Source organism: Strongylocentrotus purpuratus, unplaced genomic scaffold (assembly GCF_000002235.5).
Source record: "Strongylocentrotus purpuratus isolate Spur 01 unplaced genomic scaffold, Spur_5.0 spur5_scaffold_21, whole genome shotgun sequence".
In the NCBI taxonomy this organism is placed as follows: domain Eukaryota; kingdom Metazoa; phylum Echinodermata; class Echinoidea; order Camarodonta; family Strongylocentrotidae; genus Strongylocentrotus; species Strongylocentrotus purpuratus.
The window spans coordinates 9,195,439-9,213,607 of record NW_022145607.1 but is presented as its reverse complement, the minus strand read 5'-3'; the positions used below and the strand labels follow the sequence as shown (position 1 = coordinate 9,213,607).

The window sequence follows — 18,169 nt, the reverse complement described above, 5'->3', positions numbered from 1 at the left end:
AAAATAAAATAAGGGTAAATGAGAAACTGGGAACCGAACCCATATCTTTGCATTGTGAAGCGATCAGTCTTATCCACAAGACCACTCTGTCTCACTGTTTTTTCTTTATCTAGTTCCCTTCTTTTTGTTAAAGGTAGGCCTACTATGTCCCATTTGCAGGCCAAAGATAATATTAATTTAGAACTTCCCTCAAAACGAAAGGGCTTGAAAATGTCTTTAAGTGGGAAAATAACGACAATCAGTTGTCGAATCGACTTGAGTGGTTGCAATCACTAAAGTAATGTACCGAATGGTCGTATGTTTTGTGATGCGCAAAGATTCAATCAGGTTTATTTTGGCCATTACAAGAATTGGGTTATTGATGTAGACAAATGCTCATGTATACCCTTTACAGATCATTTCATGTATGTTATTACACCAACAACAACAAAAAAGTTAGTCACTCAAAACTGTCTGACAGTGAAATCTAGAAAGTAAACGGGTTTCCTATCATGAATTAAAAAGTACACTCGAACGTTTACATTTTACAGATAGGACATACGATAAATGGACATGTTCATAACTCCTGCAAACTTCTACAGAATTTGATGTTGGCTGCAAATGGGACACTGTACCTTTAATACCTTCTGATGATGAGTGATTTTACGCTTTCGGGATATATGATGATTATTTAATTTATAGTCCAACGTTGTCAAGATTATCCGTAATTTTTTTTCTTTCAGTAACCGATATGAGTTTTCATATTATTATCATTTATTTTAACTGCCTACGCGAGTGTAGTGTTATGTCAATAGATCACTGCGTAGCTCCCTGACAAAGCATAATGAATGTGATGCTGGGGGCCAGGCGCGTACGCAGGATTTTTTCAAGGAAAGGGGGGGGGGGGGGGTTAACATTTATAAATCGGGCCGAAAATTTCGCAACGACTCAGCCAGCCGCTGAATAAGCGGGGGAGGTGGGGGGGGGGGGGGGGTGAGAGGACACTTTTTTTCTTCTTTTTTTTTGGTCCCAAAAAAATCGCAACGACTCAGCCAGTCGCTGAAAAAAAAACGGGGGGGGGGGGGCAAGAGGATACTTTTTCTTTTTTGGGGGGTCTCGAAATTTGAAAATTTCACATTTGGCTCCTTTGGGGGTGGGGGGGGGGGGTAAGGTCACCTTTTTAAGTCAGCCATGGGAATTTTTTTTTTTTTTTTTAATTTTTTCCAAAAAAAATCCAAAGGGGGGGGGGGGTTTTAGGGGGGTGATGGGGGGGGGGGGTTAACACACATACAAATACCAAAGGCCCCCCCCCCCTGTGTACGCGCCTGCTGGGGGCGTTTCACAAAGATAAGATCGACTTTAAGTTGTACTTAACTGTGGCAGGCCATTGGACTTGCCACTGGCTGCTCTCACCATTAGTCTCTCAATTATGACTTTGGGTGTGGTTAATTTATACATTCGTGTTACATTACTTTTATAATCACGTGGGCCTTGTATACTTACTCTAAGGGCAACGTAGTCCCTTGATTAACGTGATAGACGTGGAGCCGGTGGAGGTATGTCAGGCAAGGCCCTGATGGGCATTTGTATAACCGACATTCGTCCACTTAAATTAAAGACCGTCAACACTACTGGGCCAGAAGGGATTAGACCACACAGCGAGGTCACTGACAGGTGGCTATCTCATTAACTCAGCTCTCAACTAACATAAGAAAAAGAGGATCATGGGGACCAACAGGCACCGATTGGGGAAGTTTTCTATATAGAGGGAGCAAGTAGCTACAAGTAGGACAGTGAGGCTTTAAACGAAGCCGGTAGTTTCACCATGGTCGTACCTATGTCATTCAAGCTGTCAAGGTAGCCTGTATAATTTTGTTACAGTTTATACACAGGTATGTAGAGATAATTGAACATGATATTGATTTTTACTTTGCTATCAGTGCAACTATAGGAATAGTGATGTTATACGATAGTTATCTCATTACATGAAAGCTTTGTTTTAAAACTTGACCTGATTTGTGTTGCGTCTATACAGACGGCTTTTTTGGGGGGAGGGGGCGTGGCATTGATTAAAGATAAACTCCAGTACTGGTAAAAAAAAAAAATTAATTCTCACAGAATCAAACGAAACTTACACTGAATGTTCAAGATTACAAATAAATGACATGTGCCAAACAATTTTGGAAGAAAATGTATACTGGCTGAGTAATGAGCATAGAAAGACAAGGAAACCAAGGTAGTACCATCCCCGACACCATGCGTGTTGTCCCATATATAGCTTTCTATGTGAGTGTTTGTTACTTTACCAAGACTCGGTCAAATTTATTATGATTTTGATGACTCCAGAACCTTGCAGTGCACACCAATACTTACATGCTACATGATCAACTGTTTCTGATCCTTTCACACCTTTTCTTTCACAATGCAATCGCATTACCAGTACTAAAGTTTAGCTTTAAGTCACATTACATAATATTATACGACTTTCGGAGCTTGGTATAGATATTCAGAGTACATAATTACCGCTATATAATAACACGGAATTTGTTCCATATTTTATCCAGCATGTTGTTGGTGATATTTAATCACCTAGAATGAGAAATGTTGTGTATATGATGTCGTAATGTACGAGGCGGTTCAATAATTGTATATTATATAATGAGATGTTTTATTCACCGTACGGTGGAACGTACGGAGGCATTTTAAATATATTCTTTTGTTGAGATTTGGGGGGATTGATGAGTATTCTATAAGTATCAGACTCAGTTTATGTATAAAGGGGATTTTACAACTATATTGATTTAGATGATAAAATTCATAGTTGATAATTGATGTATTTATTTTGTCTACTGAGCCGCTGAGGCATGATGTACATCTTTACGAGGTGCAAACCTTATAGGTTCAACCAAAATTGCAAAGTTGTTTCTTTCCCGTTACTTGTTCTAGGGTGAGTTACGTATGATAATGCTATGTATGCAATTAAAGTTTGACATCGATACCGGTATTTCTTATTTCCAGGAATTATTCATAATAATTGAAATACTATGTATTCATTTTTGTTTTTTTATTCATTGCATATCTGTATAATTTAAAAAAAAACGAACTTATGAACAGTGCATTTGTCTATTACAGAAATCTGATAACCAATGATACGATGATTTTTGTACCGTGATCATTGTACTCGTGTTTTAATTTTTTTTTTTAATTTAATTTTTTTAATTTTTGTATTTTTGTATTTTCTTGACCATGCGGGTTTCAGTTTCCCATTTATTCACCGCGTAAACTATTTGAACCCCGGGATCTGAACCACACTGATGACACCAACGACTCTTTATTCACGCTTAGTTATTATTTAGAAGGGTGGAGTATGAGCCCCACGATCTTTATATAATATTTTCCCCTTCAATAATGGACTATCAAATTATGTAAATTCTGTTAATATGTGACCATGATTTGTACGTCCCTTGAGAGACGGATGCCAGTACAGAATGAGAGAACAGCGGCATGAACGGCTTGCTATGGAGTTATGCATTAAAGTTGAATACATTACAAAAACATGTCTATTAGGGGGAAACACATATTTATAATATCTGGCTTTCACGCCAAAATATTAGAAATAATTATAAATATATTGATTGGGTTTCTCATCATTCTTGACATTTGTTTTATGGGTTGTATTGTCCTCTTCGCTCATCTTTTTCTGGCTCTCCTTCTCCTTCTCTCTCTCTCTCTCTCTCTCTCTCTCTCTGTATATATATATATATATATCTCCGAATCTCTCCATGACTCTCACTTCCCCCTCCTCTCCTTCTCTCTATCTGACTCTCACTATCCCCTCCCCTCCCCCCCTCTCTCTATCGCTTTCTAAGATTTAAATTATACAGGTCAGTATTATTTTATTTCTAAAAAATAATTTAAAAAATACAAATCAATCCCACCAACAAAACAACACGTATTACCCCCCCCCCCCCCCGTTTAAAAATAGATTGGTACCCCCAGGGAAGTGGGAATAGGGTAAATATTGTAAATATCTCGTAAATTTTATGTGTATTGTTATGTTAATCTGCAAAATTAGAGGCAGGTTCTCTAATAATAATAATAATCCGCTTTTATAATGATATTCCGCTTCATATAATCGGGCTTAATATATCGGTGGTGTCTGTAAGCGTTAGCTTTCATCTGATTCAGGCTAGCCTGCCCGCACAAAATGTATGCACATTCTCCACTCCCTGGGGAGCACTCCAGGTGCCCTTTTACAGACGCTCACTTTGAAGCTGAGCCTCGTGCATCCTACCCGGTACCCATTTAACGCCTGGATGGAGAGTTGCAAATGTAGATTAACGTCTTGCCAATTATACGTTGGTGTCGGGGGATTTGAACCTTGTGATCTGCAGTCGGGTGACTTTTCCAAGAGACCACAACACCTCGATCTAACTGAACTATATAGAAGGCCCGTAATTAAGGGGGCGCTACATGAGGTCCACTAGAAAAAAAAACTGTCGCGAATTGATCGGAATTGATGGGCCAAGTCAGGCAACCTATAAAAGAAATACCTTTTATGCCGCCAGCTCCATAGAACAGTTGATATTAAATATTGTAAATAACTCCATGCAGATCTATGTCATTTTTTAAATAATATGTTCCTCTCTTATTCTTGTTCATTGTTTGTATATACATGTAAATATGTTATATGGACCTCTCTGTTTAGTTCTTGCAGCTGAGTCTGGAATAAAGTCTTGAATTTAATTGAATTGAATTAAATCATAATAATATTTATCTCATCATCTCGTTTTGCCCTTTTGGCGTACCATAAACAGTCTGTCGCTGATTTGTTTGTTGTGTGAAACGAATGGCTTGTGGGTCAGTAGTTGAAAGATGCCGTTAGAATTTGATTCAAGACACTTCATTCCAGAGCAAGTGAAGCAGTGCAAGAAAAAGTTAAGGGTAAACATTTGGAAATATTTGATTTTTTCTTCAACATTTGCGTTTACCCATACATGTATGATGTATGTGAGATCAGAGATGTGAAATTGGCTCAGCGAAGCCTCATCTGTTCCAGCGCCTTCCCACGCCCGTGCCAACGGCATGCTGCAACGCCTGCCGCTCCCATGGGCTGAGGCCTAGCGCGCGCTATGAGGCGACGCTGCCGCTGGTTCCATCTCTGATCTAGCTCAAGTCCACCCATTTTCGACCTGCCTTAAAAGGGTCTATAATTTCCGCATAATTTCCGCAAATTTCCGACCACGTTTCTATTAACTAATTTTATAATTGTGGAAAGGTAAAAAGCATGCAGTGCTCAGAGTGGTGTAGTAGTGTAGAGTCTTAAAATAACAATCTTTCACCTGTGACTGTGTTACTGTTGTTAGTGTTCTTGACTCATGTCATCTTCTTCTTCTTCTTCTTCTTCTTCTTCTTCTTCTTCTCCCTCCGCTTTTGTCGGAGATCAGCAACAGGATGTTGCAAGTAGATGTGTCTATAGGCAGGCCAATTCATAATTATTGAGAGGAAAGAGATGAGGTACGGTTTACATGAATCTTGTAGATAAAAATTAGATCTAGTGTTGCAGTATTTAGATCATCACATAATTGAGAAGGGAGGAGAAGAGAGCTGGGTAACAGTGTGACTTTGTTTTTAATTTAATTTTAGACAAAATCATGTTTGTATATTTTCACATGTGCATTGTTTTCTCTTTTTCATGCATTTATATGATTGAATCATTTCAAATATTCAAAGTAATTACTTAAGTTCTAGGCCTATGCCTGGATAGTTATGGAAACTTCTGAAGGCCGGCTTTAATATTAAATAAGCCTCTATATTCAGTTCCATCATGACAGGATGGGACTAGCCTGGAAGATGCCCTAGAAGAGAAAATGTTGGGACTCATTCCGTGCTTTATAGACGCCCTGTTAAATATTAAGTTGTAGTCTAGGGGTTCAAAGTTAGAATCTGGGGGACTTATGTGAACTTGGGGCCTGTTTACCCTTCTGCGACAATTATTCCAGGTCTTCCAGACTAGGTAGGACAGCATGCAAATAATACTTGACAGGTTCACTTTTCCAGTACCGGTACTTGCATACCAAGACCATTTTCAAAACTGTAGGCACTGGATGCATTGGCAAAGTTGGGCATCAGTATTGACATTCTGTTTTATTTCCCCATGTTTTCAGGAGAAAGAGGAGAGGATTGTATCTCTTGAAACTGAAAATGCAATTCTTCATCTCAAACTCGCTCAGGTAAGGAAAGATTTTTGTTTTTTGAGAGGAATCTAGGGTAAATTGAAAGCATTTCTACATCTTTTTTCCTTCTACTGGAGTAGTGCTATATATGTACACTAACTAATCAATTTAACTAACTTTCAATTAACGTAACATTTTAAGTTTCTAACTGCGGTTTTCTGAATGTAATTAACTAAAGTTTTAGGCAAATATTAAATAGACAAGGCTGCATATAGCAGCTGTCACTAAGTCTACCTATAAACAGAAATGAATATAAATGTTTCTTGTTTCATGCTTTCCTACTTTCATCAAACCATTTATTTTGAAAAGTTATAAATGATGAAGAATTCATGAACTATTTTGGCTGCATAATTCAGTATGAATCTTTTCTGTGTAGATTCATTTATTTCTCATAATTCTAGTTGATATTTGTGTGAAAATTTAAACTAATTTTAGTTATTGGTTAAAGCTACAAAGTGATAAAGCGTCTATTTGAACATACACAAAACAATGTCTAATAATTTTGTCTAAAGATAAGATTATACATTACATGTATGAGGAACATATTCCATTTTATCAAACCTTTATTGAATATACATTAAATTTGTACGCCTAGTCACCTACTAAAGCAAGTAGGCTACACTGTATGTGTATTGTGTACATGTAAAGCCAGTGACAGTTTTGATTACATGGAAAAAAACAAGTAATTCAGTTTAAATCAATTTTTATAGTTAATCTATGATTATGCCAACTTTCAATTGGCAATCAAATAGTTAAAATAATAATTTTTTGAGGTCCAATAATTAATGTATGATTTATAAATATATGTAAGACATTTTGACTTGTTGGATCTAGCTCAATGGATTAAATACTGTCACCTGTTGGTCTTAAAAATATATATATATTTTCAGCTTCAGACAGAGATTGAGAAGGAAAGGAATTATTCATCATGCATGGAAGCATCACTTAGCACTGCAAAGCAGAGAGATAGTATGAAATCAGATGATCTAGGAGGAATTCTTAAACAAATCAAGGTATCTTTGCCTCCATATCAAATTTCATGTTCAGTACAGCATCAGTATTTATGTAATTGGCATACTCTATGGAATGATAAGAGACAAATGTTTTTGTAGACGGCCAATTAGTACATATGTGATATGTTTACAATTTTCCAAATTACTTTTGAATTTAACTGTTGGACATGATTTGATTTTGGTATAATATATATTTTCCATAAACTCCAGCTTGAGGTAATGTGGCATTTGAATTCAGCAAGCTATGTGAACTTTAAACTCAAACTGGAAAGTAACACAATCATTAGCCATTCAGATTTTAGATCCATTAGGTGAAAGGTCATAGTAATCTACATGTATCATATATTTTGTAGGATTTTAAGTTTTTGTATCAACTATACCTCAAGAACTCTAAGGAATTTTTTTTTTGGTTATTTGGTCATTTCTTTTAAAGCCCCACTGCAATACTTATAGCTACTTGCGGCCTCTTTATAGCAAACAATTCCTAATCGGTGCCTGTTGGCCCCCTAAGATACTTTTTTTCTTATGTTAATTGAGAGCTGATTTGATGAGATAACAACCTGTCAGTGACCTTGCAGGGAGGTCTACTCCCCCCTGGCCAAACTAGTGCAGACAGGCTTAGGGAGAAGAAAAAAAGAATAGTGAAAAATTAAATTATATGTTTCCCACATCATGCCTAGCCTATGTATGATATCTTCTTTACAGGAAAACAATGACTCAGAATTTCATTTACTGACAATTTTTTAATTACAAAATATATTTCAATCACCAGGAAGCCAAAGATGACCTAAGGTCGTTGAGGTCTGCAATGGTTACCATGCCAACGAGAGTAACTCAGAGTGTTGAAGACTGGGCTTTATCAGAAGCTGAGAGATTGAAGCAATCGTTGTATACTGAAAGTGTTGATTTCAACTGTAAGTTTTGAAGAAGCCTTTTGAAATTATTGTTATACAATAAAAATTACATGATGTTGAATTACATGTGTTATTGGCAGCAATGTAAAATAAAAAGCAAAAACATATTTAAATGTTTTTCGCCACGTCAAAATGATTTTTGTGGCAAACATTTCACTGTGGTTTCCTCATGCATTTCCGAAAAGCTGTAGAAAACATAGAGAGATGGCAGACTCATCTGTACATTAATTTTTCTTTTAAATATTGATAGTTTTAATGATTTCCCTTGAAATTCATATTGTTTTTCTTTTGTGTTCATAACTTACCTATCTGTGTTCATGGTCTGTCTGCCCTTTGTAGACGTAATAATAATATAATATTTGATATTTACATAAATATCCACCGAGTAAGGTGCTTAAGGCACTCCAACAGTACCCCATGTCTGCTCACAGCATTCAAGGAACTCCTTCCTACTGGTGCCCATTTAACACCTGGGTAGAGATTGGAAAATGTAGATGAATGTCTTGCCAAAGAACATTTAATAGTGCACACTTGTACACGCTTGTATATCTTCTATTTTTCAGTGTTACAGCGTAGAGTGTGCACCTTTCAGAGTGAGCTGACATCAGCCCAAGATAAATACATGAGAGAGAAACGCAGAAGGAGAGAGCTTCATAATACTCTAGTGGTAGGTGATCAATCAGTATCAACATGGCTAATGATTTTTTTTTTTTGGGGGGGGGGGTGGTAGAGGTGTTTTGATTTTGTAAAACCCAAGTTGTTTTTTTATAGTTTTTTGTTAATAATTTTTTTTTTTTGCTTTGGCTAAAGCTACTTTCAGTTTTTTTTTTTTTTTAAATAAAAAATGAGCAGGTAATTTTCGAGTAAAAAGATAACTGATTTAAATGAGTTGCAAAAATTATAAATGTGTATGAATGGGAGGAAATGATCTTAACAAAGATCAATTGATCAATGCAAAATGTAATCTCCACAGCTACTGAATATTAATACTCTCTTTGTGCGCATTTGACAGGCATGAAACGGCAAAGGAAGACTGAGTCACATGTCATGGTGTTTCTTCTAATACAAAGAAACTGTTTAACAAGTTTGAAGAAGGGGTCAAATGTTGTTGTGTGTGCTCTTAATTTTAATCTGCTGAATACTGAATTCATTGATTGTCATAGGGTTAATACAGGGGCCACTTGGTTCCAGTAGTCAGTAGGTTAACTTTGAAATGTTGTTGTGTGTAAACCACTCCCATCCATGCTTAAAATCAGGTTACCTAACAATTTATTTTTTCCACATTTTCCTGCATGAATTTAGGAGCTGCGTGGAAACATTAGAGTTCACTGTCGGGTGCGACCAGTTCTTGAGTATGATTACAGTGGTACTCAGACAGCTTCTAGCAGGTAATGATCAATTCAGGACTCGTTGCCAGGCCTGATAAAAACCTGATATAAATGGGTTTCCCAATTTTTTTGATTTTTTCCAGATTTTTTCCCCGATTTTTTTTCTTCTTCTCGATTTAAAAAAAAAAAAAAAATCCAGATTTTAAAAAAAAAAAAAAATTTTTTTTTTACCAGATTTTTTTTTTCTCCCTATTTTATCCTGATTTTCCTGATTTCCCCCGTATTATCCCTATTCTTCCCTATTTTGCCCTATTTTTTCCCAATTTTTCTTACTCGAAAGGGGGAAATGTTGTTAGATGCCATTTTTTTACCCGCGAATCCTCTTCTTCTTTTTTTTACTCAAGGGGGGCGTGCCAGAGGAAAACAAAAAACCTATTTTTTTTTTTAGTGCTCACTATCACCCCTGCTCGTTGCATACTGTGTTTTACAATATAGTTTTTCACTACGGTACTTTGATATGTGGTGTATCATTTTCATTCCCTCTCTTTATCTGACAAAAAAAAAATTGAATAATGTCTTTGAGTAAGAAGTGGTAAGAGGTTTTGTTTACATGGTAACTAGAATATTTCTGATTTCAATAAATAGATATTATACTTATGATTGAATTTTGTAGGTTTTATATTATGTAGTGATATTGATTACGCATGCTCAAATTGGATGCAAATTAAAGAAAATTTCACTTCACTGTTCAAGATTCCAGAGTTAGCATGCTGTTTGTAGTTGAACTTCATGATCTCCAGAGGTATTGGTTTTTCCACTTTGTTGTGTTTGATGTTGATAAAATAGCAATGAATTCTTCATCCTGAGAAGGTAGTAAATCAATCGATTTCAATATTTGACTTCTGTTTTCATTTCTTTTAGACATCTTGACAGCCCTGAAGAAGTGGTTCATGTTGATGATGATGTAAGCCATTCTCTTTGTTGTCTTAATTTAAAGGATTGATACGTGTATCAAACCGACACCATTATTATTATCATTATAAGTTTTGTATGATGTTTTGTGTAAAATGATGACATTCAGTCATGGGTAATATTCACTGTATATTGTATTTGTTCCCTTTGATATGATTCATGCATTATAATCTTTCTCATACTGAAGTATATGAATTATATTTTGAAGTATATAACAAAACTGAAGTTTTGTATTAGAAAGGCCAGAACATTTCATGTATTCACAGGGTTTTTTTTGTCCTGTTTAATGTAGAACATGGGCTTTGGTAATAGAACATTTTCTTTGCATTAATATATTCTTTAAATTGAATTCTTTTGCAGGAAACTGTAAATGTGAATTGTAACAGACCAGGCCATTCTCAAACCAGTCGTCAGTTTGAATTTGAAAGGTAAGAACACAGTCATATAGACTCAACAATACAAGCACAAAGCACATATCTCATAGCTTGTATGTAGTTGTGATCGTGCATTGTCAGAATTATTGCAAGTAAATAGACCAGTGAGAGGCATATTACAGTCAAAGTCGTACACGACAGTTGTGATTATAAAGATTGTATTTGGCCAAATTCTATGAAGTATTTCAAAATATTACCAGAAGTAGTTTAATGAATTGTCTTTTAACAAGTTCAGGAAGTTGACACTATCATGGCAAGACAATTTGAATTCTACATGATAACCATATCATGGTCTACTCTGTACTTGAGAATATCTCTTTCATATTTTCTTCTGAAAAGGTTTGAGTGGGTAGCTGTCAATTTGGATTGAGTTCAGACTCAACCCTCTTCAGCAGTGAAACTGAAAATGGTTATGTGTCCTCTGTACATGTATGTGAAGTATAAGAAGTTTTCCATGTTATATAATATGTTGTAAAACAATGAAGTATCTTTTATTTCATTTCATTTATTTATTTTCCATGTTCCAGTTAAAAACATGAAAGTATAAAATGATTAACATGATAAAATACAAAGAAATACATCCATATAGAGATAAACATACAGAGAAAAAAGAAGTAAAGTTGTGTCAGGGCTTATCCCCAGAATAATTCTATCACATTTTATTGCAGAGTGTACAACCAGAGTGAATCTCAAGATGAAGTATTCAATGAAGTCAAGCCACTCCTCACATCTCTTCTAGATGGGTAAGAATATCATTACTAAAGACCATGTTGAAAGTGAAAAATTATAGATGAATTGTGTATCAACATAAGTCATAGATAACATTAATATCAATAATATGCCGTTTTAGAAAGCCATTAGCATCTACAGTATCAAAATATTTTGTAAAATTTGTTTTAAAAGGCTTAAAATGTTGATTCAAATCATTTATATTTTCTATTATCAAGGAGATTTTGTGTTCTTGATGTGGAATTTATTTAAGGCTACAAATGGCTCTCCGTAATATTTAAGTCCTACTTTGAGTTAAGTTTGACTTGGGATCTTTGTGAAACACCCCCCAGGTATAATGTGTGCATCATGGCCTATGGTCAGACGGGTAGCGGGAAGACGCACACTATGCTGGGAGGGCGCTATACTCAAGGACTGACTCAGACGAGAACCATTCTGGATGAGAGTGAGGAAGATGGAGTAGTACCGAGGGCTGCCAGGGAATTATTCAGGTTAGCGTTTGGAGAAACATTTTTTTCTTTCAGTTATAATTCAAGGAATACCAGGCTTTATCATTATCAAAATAATAATATTAATATTTAATTTTTATATAGCGCTTGATACAAATGAATGCAAGCACAAAGTATTTTGATATAACATAGGCCTTCAAAGTATAACTTAAGTTACAACACAACACATCTAAGACTTAGAAACAGTTGCTGATAATCAAAGCTGTTGATTTGCACCTTTGGAAGATGTGCCAATCGGTTTATTTTAGATAAATGTAGAAGAGAGATACAAGTGTGTTAGATTCATTGTCACATTGTACAGCAAATATTTGTGCGTATATAAGCAAGTTCTAAGACTTTATATATAATGACTTTATATTGATTACTGTCTCTCACATGTTGGCAATCACTGTGTAGGGCATTGGTGTTTGGTGTTTGCCATTGGTGCCAAGCTTGATCAAGATTATGAACCCATTGACTACTGGATTCATTCATTCCCATAGTTTTAATACAGTTGCCACCAGGTTCCTATAGTCAACCGGTTAACTCTGTGCATAGTGTGTTAAACTGAGAATGCATAGTCACTCATGATTTGTTGATTTCTTTTTAAGTAAAAGGTTCATATTCTGTAAACTACTTCATGTTACAACTTTAAAGTCAAGCCTTTACAGAATGAGAATTTCTTTTGTGTGTGTTTTGATAGGTTGCTGAGAGAAAAGCCCAACACACACACCGTGGAAGTGTCTGTTGTTGAAGTCTACAATAATGAGATCCGTGACCTTTTGACCTTGAATCCAGCCACATCTCGTCATGACATCTTCACAGGGGATGACGGGTCAATGGAGGTCACTTCTTTAACTCAGAGGTCAGTCTTCACAGCCATGATTTAGATCTTATCGAGGGACAGAAGTAGCACCAAAAAAAAAGATATCATAGTCCAAATCACTTATTTATGCTAATGACCCTTCATCACTTAATTCCTTTGATCCAATATAATTTGCAGGGCTCTCTGGGAGAGCAGGTCCAGAAATGGACTTGAAATGAGACCACCCTGTTGAAATGAAACTATAATAAATAAATAAATTAATAAAACATTGGACATTGTTCATTATCATTATCGTTATCCTTGCTTTCTGACCAGCCTTTACAAGCTAGATACATGTAAATGTTCCATTTTTAAAGGAATAGTGGCTGGCAGTCACTCTCTTGTCTAAAACTTTTAGGAGGTCAAGAGTTAAATCTTATAATACATGTACAACGACTCAGGAAAGGTTTGTAGGATATCGAATGATACTAGACATGAAAGTCAAATTCATGATTTTAAGCATGATTTCAAAATAATCTGGTACTTTGGCTGACTTACACTACAATTTGTAGTTTCCTTAACCTTATTTTGAAGCTGTGAATGGAATGAATTATTTTCTAAATCACTCAAAACTGCATCTGAAGTTGACTCAATTCTATCATTCCTTGGTTCTTTCTTTTTTTTCTTGTAGAGCTGTAACGACCGCTGTAGAGATCGTTGACCTTGTCCGCCATGGAATGACCTATCGCCATGAGGATGCGACCCAGGTTCACGCCCACTCCAGTCGTTCACATCTCGTTGTTACCTTGACTGTCACTCTCATCCAGTCTCCATCTCACAAGTAATTCTGTAGACATGTATTTATATGCCTATAGAGTACCGAAGCTGTGACGCCATAAAAATATATTTTTAGAATTTTTCAATTTAAACTTCCATTTTCTGAAAGAGCATCAAAAATACTTTCCAAATGTCAAAAACCAATTGAACATTGATTTCCTATTGAAACCTATTTATTAGGATGGTCATATCTCAGCCAATACTGAACATATTCAATTGTTTTTTTTCAACATTTGGACATTATTTTTTTTGCTCTTTCGAAAAATGAAGTTCAAATTTGGAAACTCTAAAAAAAGTTTTTGATGACGTCACACTCAACCACTCTATAGGCATGATATTAACAAAATGAAAGAATTTATGTTAACAATTAAAAAAAAAAAAAAAAATTGTACAGCCTATCCAAAGGAGTATATATTCTGATGAGTAGCAGGGAGAAATGATGTTAAATAAATGTAAGGATTTATGGTAGAAAAGGTTTTAAAAGAGAGAGATGGTGCGGTTTGCAGGTTGATGGTGGAAACGGGCAAAGTGTCACTTCTGGGCCCTTTTTCACAAAAGTTGTCATCAGTGAAAAATGACAGTTTTTGTTATAAGCTAGTTAAATCCTTGCTTCCGATCGGTTATCAGCAGATTTGCCACTGATTTTGTCATATGTCATTGGCTTTGTGAATGGGTCCTAATCCTCTAGCACAGTGTTTGTGAGAAGTGATGAAATTATACAGTAAACAACTGAATTATTCATACCCCTTGTAAATTTGATGGTTTTTGTGTTCTTCGTTCCTTAAGAATGAAAGATGGACTAGTTGAATTAGGGTTTCTGTTGAATACTTTTAGATGTAAGCTCCAATCAAAATTTCACATACCTCAACATTAAAAAATGTTGTAAGGGTATGAATAATTTAGTTTAGTTGTTAACTGTATCTCTTTGCACATAAACATTGATGAGATCTGAGAAGTGGAGTTATCTGTAGACGTGTTTAAAGAGAAAACTTGTTCAATTGTTTATTAGTTTGTTTGATATCCCACATTAAAAAAATTCCAGTGCAACTATTGGCCACGGATGGCTCACATGACATTGAATACTTTCACCATGAAGGGAAAAAAATGTAAATACTGTTTCCTAGCTGTAATAAATTGTTTCACAAATTTCTAAAAGTTTGCTGCATGTATAAAAACATAAGTTTCCATCTTCTCCATTTCATATTGGCAGAGTGTATGCTTGGCATTCTACTCTCCACATAACCTGCTTGTGGTTTTATTCTTATCCTCATTGTTGTCTTCTGTTTCCCTGCAGGCCTTCAACCAGGGCTAGAAGTCAATCTCCGTCTCGTTCATCGTCTTTGAGAGATGAGCACGAGGTTATCAGAACTAAGCTACAGCTGGTCGACCTAGCTGGCAGTGAATGTGTTGGTAAGGATCTGTACAAATCTCCATATCTTGATGCGATTTTATTTAAGAATTTGTCCACATTTTAATTTTCTTATTCATGGCAAAGGAAACACATTCAGAATTAATAGCTAGTAGATCTAGCTAACAGTGAATGTGGAAGGATCTACAGGAATTACCATGATTTAATCTGAAGTGTCAATCCCTTTTGGACAGTTTACTTCAAAGTTCATGAACCAATCACCAAAATTATGATCTCTCAATTTCTCTTTACATATATTCGAAGTTGATATTTTGAATAAAACAATGGCATGGATCCCAGACAAACAGAAAATAATTTTTAGTGATTTCTCCCCTTTAAAATGCATTTGCATTGGATCTTCTCCAATTTAATTCGTGACTTAATATTGAAAGTGGTAGACCGTAGACGCTATCCTGCATGTCTACTGCATCTCTTGCAGGTATGTCTGGTGTGACAGGGTCAGCACTGCGAGAAACATCTCACATCAACAGAAGCTTGTCTGCGTTGGCTGATGTCTTAGGAGCTTTGGCCGAGGGCAGAGGTCATGTGCCTTACAGGAACTCAAGACTCACACACCTTATGAAAGACTCTATAGGTATGTTCAACAAATGAAGAGCTTATTTCCAAAAAGAGCTAAATCCACCTTCGATGAAAAGTGACTTATTGATATCAGAACATTGCTCACTTTATAAGGACCTATCTTTCAACAAAATTATTTATCTAAATTTTTGGAGCAATTTTGAAAAAATGCCCCTTCTAATATTACTTTTCCATAGAGGCCTGTACAAATATGGTAAACAATTTCTTTTTTCTCAGAATTTACATAAATGGATTTAGCTCCTTTTGGTATTAAGCATACCTTTTGAAAGCATACCTGCCAACCTCCGGAATAATCCGGAATATCCCGTTTTTCTGGATTTTTAGGACCTCAAAATGCGGAATATCCCGGATTTTCAAAATGTTGATTTTTTTTTTTTTTTTTTTTTTGTATTGCTTAAGCCAAATTAAGCTTGTTTTATCATATGCCGCGATGTGAGAGTTCACGTATTGCGTGCATTGAAGGGCTGCATGATTGAGCAGCGAATTTTTATTCGCTTTTTTGCACAGATTTACCGCGTATTGCCAGTTACACTGCCGCTGCATGTGCGAACATGTTAAGGGTACAGATTTCTTATTTTCGAAGACATACCATGCTAAAAATTCTTAATTCTCATTTTCAAATGTTGGCAGGAATGTTAAAGTCTTTAAATGCTGTTAGCCAGGTGCAAACAATGCCATTGTCCCTTGGCTTGCATTTCCAGTATTAAGTTTGAAAACTGAGCGACTGCAGCCTTAATAGCGATTCCCTTGTTAAGAGAGCATTATGCTGTCCAGGGTACTTGTTGGTCAGGAGATTTTTGGAAAAAATCAAAGAAATTAATGTTGCATGTAGAGATATATTTTATAAAGTAAGGTAATTGTCATTATTCATGTGATTTTACAAGTATATGCTGTAGTACCTGGAGAGAAAGCTAATTAGTCTCCTCTGCCCCCTCCCCAAATAAAATAAAGAGAGAGAAAGAGAGCTGTGGTGATAACCTACCAGAAACTGTATGATCTTAAAGAATGACAATAAAGGATTCAGTCGATTCAGACGTTGACAATCATATCTGATTGATACATGCCTGTAAAAATCCAATTACACACATGACCGTATAGTTCCAAGACCCCTACCATTTCCACTATGCCATTATCCGCTCATACAGGTGGAGATGCCAAGCACCTTGAATTATGCTCTGTGTGTCTGACCAACGATCTGTTACTTCTAAGACCCCTACCCTAGATTACCAACCCATGATCTTGTGGTTTGAAGTCTACTACCCTATTAACCACTAAGCCATTATTCACTCATACAGGTGGAGATGCTAAGCTCCTGGTGGTATGCTGTGTATCTCCAACCCATCGTTTCCTAACAGAGACTCTGCAGTGCTTGGGCTTTGGATCTAGAGCTAGACAGATCCAGAGAGGACCAATCAAAAAGAGACATGTGGCAACTCATGCAGGTAAGTGAAGAAGGCATTTGAGTGAAATGAGCAGTTTAATTTTGATAAACTTGTCGCACCAAAATGACAATCACTATGAACATGACTGACAAAGAAAGCGGACAAAATATACAGTTCCTCAGGTACACAAAGGAATATACAGTTCCTCAGGTACACAAAGGAACATCCCTTCACTGCTATTATGTAAAAATGTGTAGAACAGGTGTCACATGCATATTCACCTTTTTACATAATAGCAGTGAAGGGATGTTCCTTTGTCTACCTGAGGAACTGTATATTTTGTCCGTCGTATTCATAGTGAATAGACCAAACTAAAAAAGTGCAATCAATTGGATGGGCAACCCCAAATGGCCTACAACCTTGTAGCTATCGAAGGCCGCTAGAGTGGGTTTGGAAGTGTGACTGAGGTATGAGTTTGACAGATCCACAGAGGGCCCGTTTGTTAGTTTGTTTATATTGTGCTGGTCTAAACAGTCCACTTTTGAAGAATAGATAATTCAGAAGCACTTTGAGCAAATTTTTCTCAGAGTGAAGTTATATGTATATCACTTGAAGTACTCAAGATTTCCTTTACCTTTATTTTTCTTTTTTGTGTATAGGTGCGGGAGACCAATCCCCTGCCATAGGAGCCAGAGGAAGACAAGGACAGAGGCATAGCATACCAGGTGAGATGGCATTCCAACTGTGATACTTATTTTATCTGAAACTCAAGAAGTTTTAATTTTACATGATGAAAATAGAGATATTTATGGTTTTGAAAGATTGTCAAGACTCCTCTTTCATTGTGAATGAATTGAATGAATTTGAATTGAGGAGCAAAATAATAATGATAACATTTATGCCAAAGACATCCTGTATATATGTACATGTATGGTTCATGAAAGACTTGACTACATATGGAACAGAATACCTGATGTTGTTAAGGAGGCAATCACAGTTGACCAATTCTAAAACAGACTGAAAAGTCATCTGTTCATGAGCAGT

The 18,169-nt window shown here is 36.0% G+C and overlaps 1 protein-coding gene across 1 annotated transcript; it reads left to right on the top strand.

Moving 5' to 3' along the window:
* The first annotated feature begins 4,836 nt into the window (after positions 1 to 4,836).
* LOC581588 (kinesin-like protein KIF25) lies at positions 4,837 to 17,873 on the top strand. The gene is made up of 16 exons (XM_030994119.1): positions 4,837 to 4,923; positions 6,147 to 6,212; positions 7,106 to 7,228; positions 8,001 to 8,142; positions 8,706 to 8,809; positions 9,445 to 9,530; positions 10,392 to 10,434; positions 10,803 to 10,870; positions 11,545 to 11,619; positions 11,938 to 12,096; positions 12,797 to 12,958; positions 13,590 to 13,739; positions 15,030 to 15,145; positions 15,583 to 15,738; positions 17,039 to 17,185; positions 17,785 to 17,873. Exons 1-16 carry the CDS (start codon positions 4,855 to 4,857, stop codon positions 17,871 to 17,873), a joined length of 1,755 nt encoding a protein of 584 aa, XP_030849979.1. The 5' UTR covers positions 4,837 to 4,854.
* The last annotated feature ends 296 nt before the right edge of the window (positions 17,874 to 18,169 follow it).

Coding starts and splice junctions, on each gene's coding strand:
- LOC581588 (XM_030994119.1), top strand. CDS start 4,855: ATGCCGTTAGAATTTGATTCAAGACACTTCATTCCAGAGCAAGTGAAG. Junction 4,924..6,146: donor AGTGCAAGAAAAAGTTAAGG/GTAAACATTTGG, acceptor CCATGTTTTCAG/GAGAAAGAGGAGAGGATTGT. Junction 12,959..13,589: donor GTCACTTCTTTAACTCAGAG/GTCAGTCTTCAC, acceptor TTTTTCTTGTAG/AGCTGTAACGACCGCTGTAG.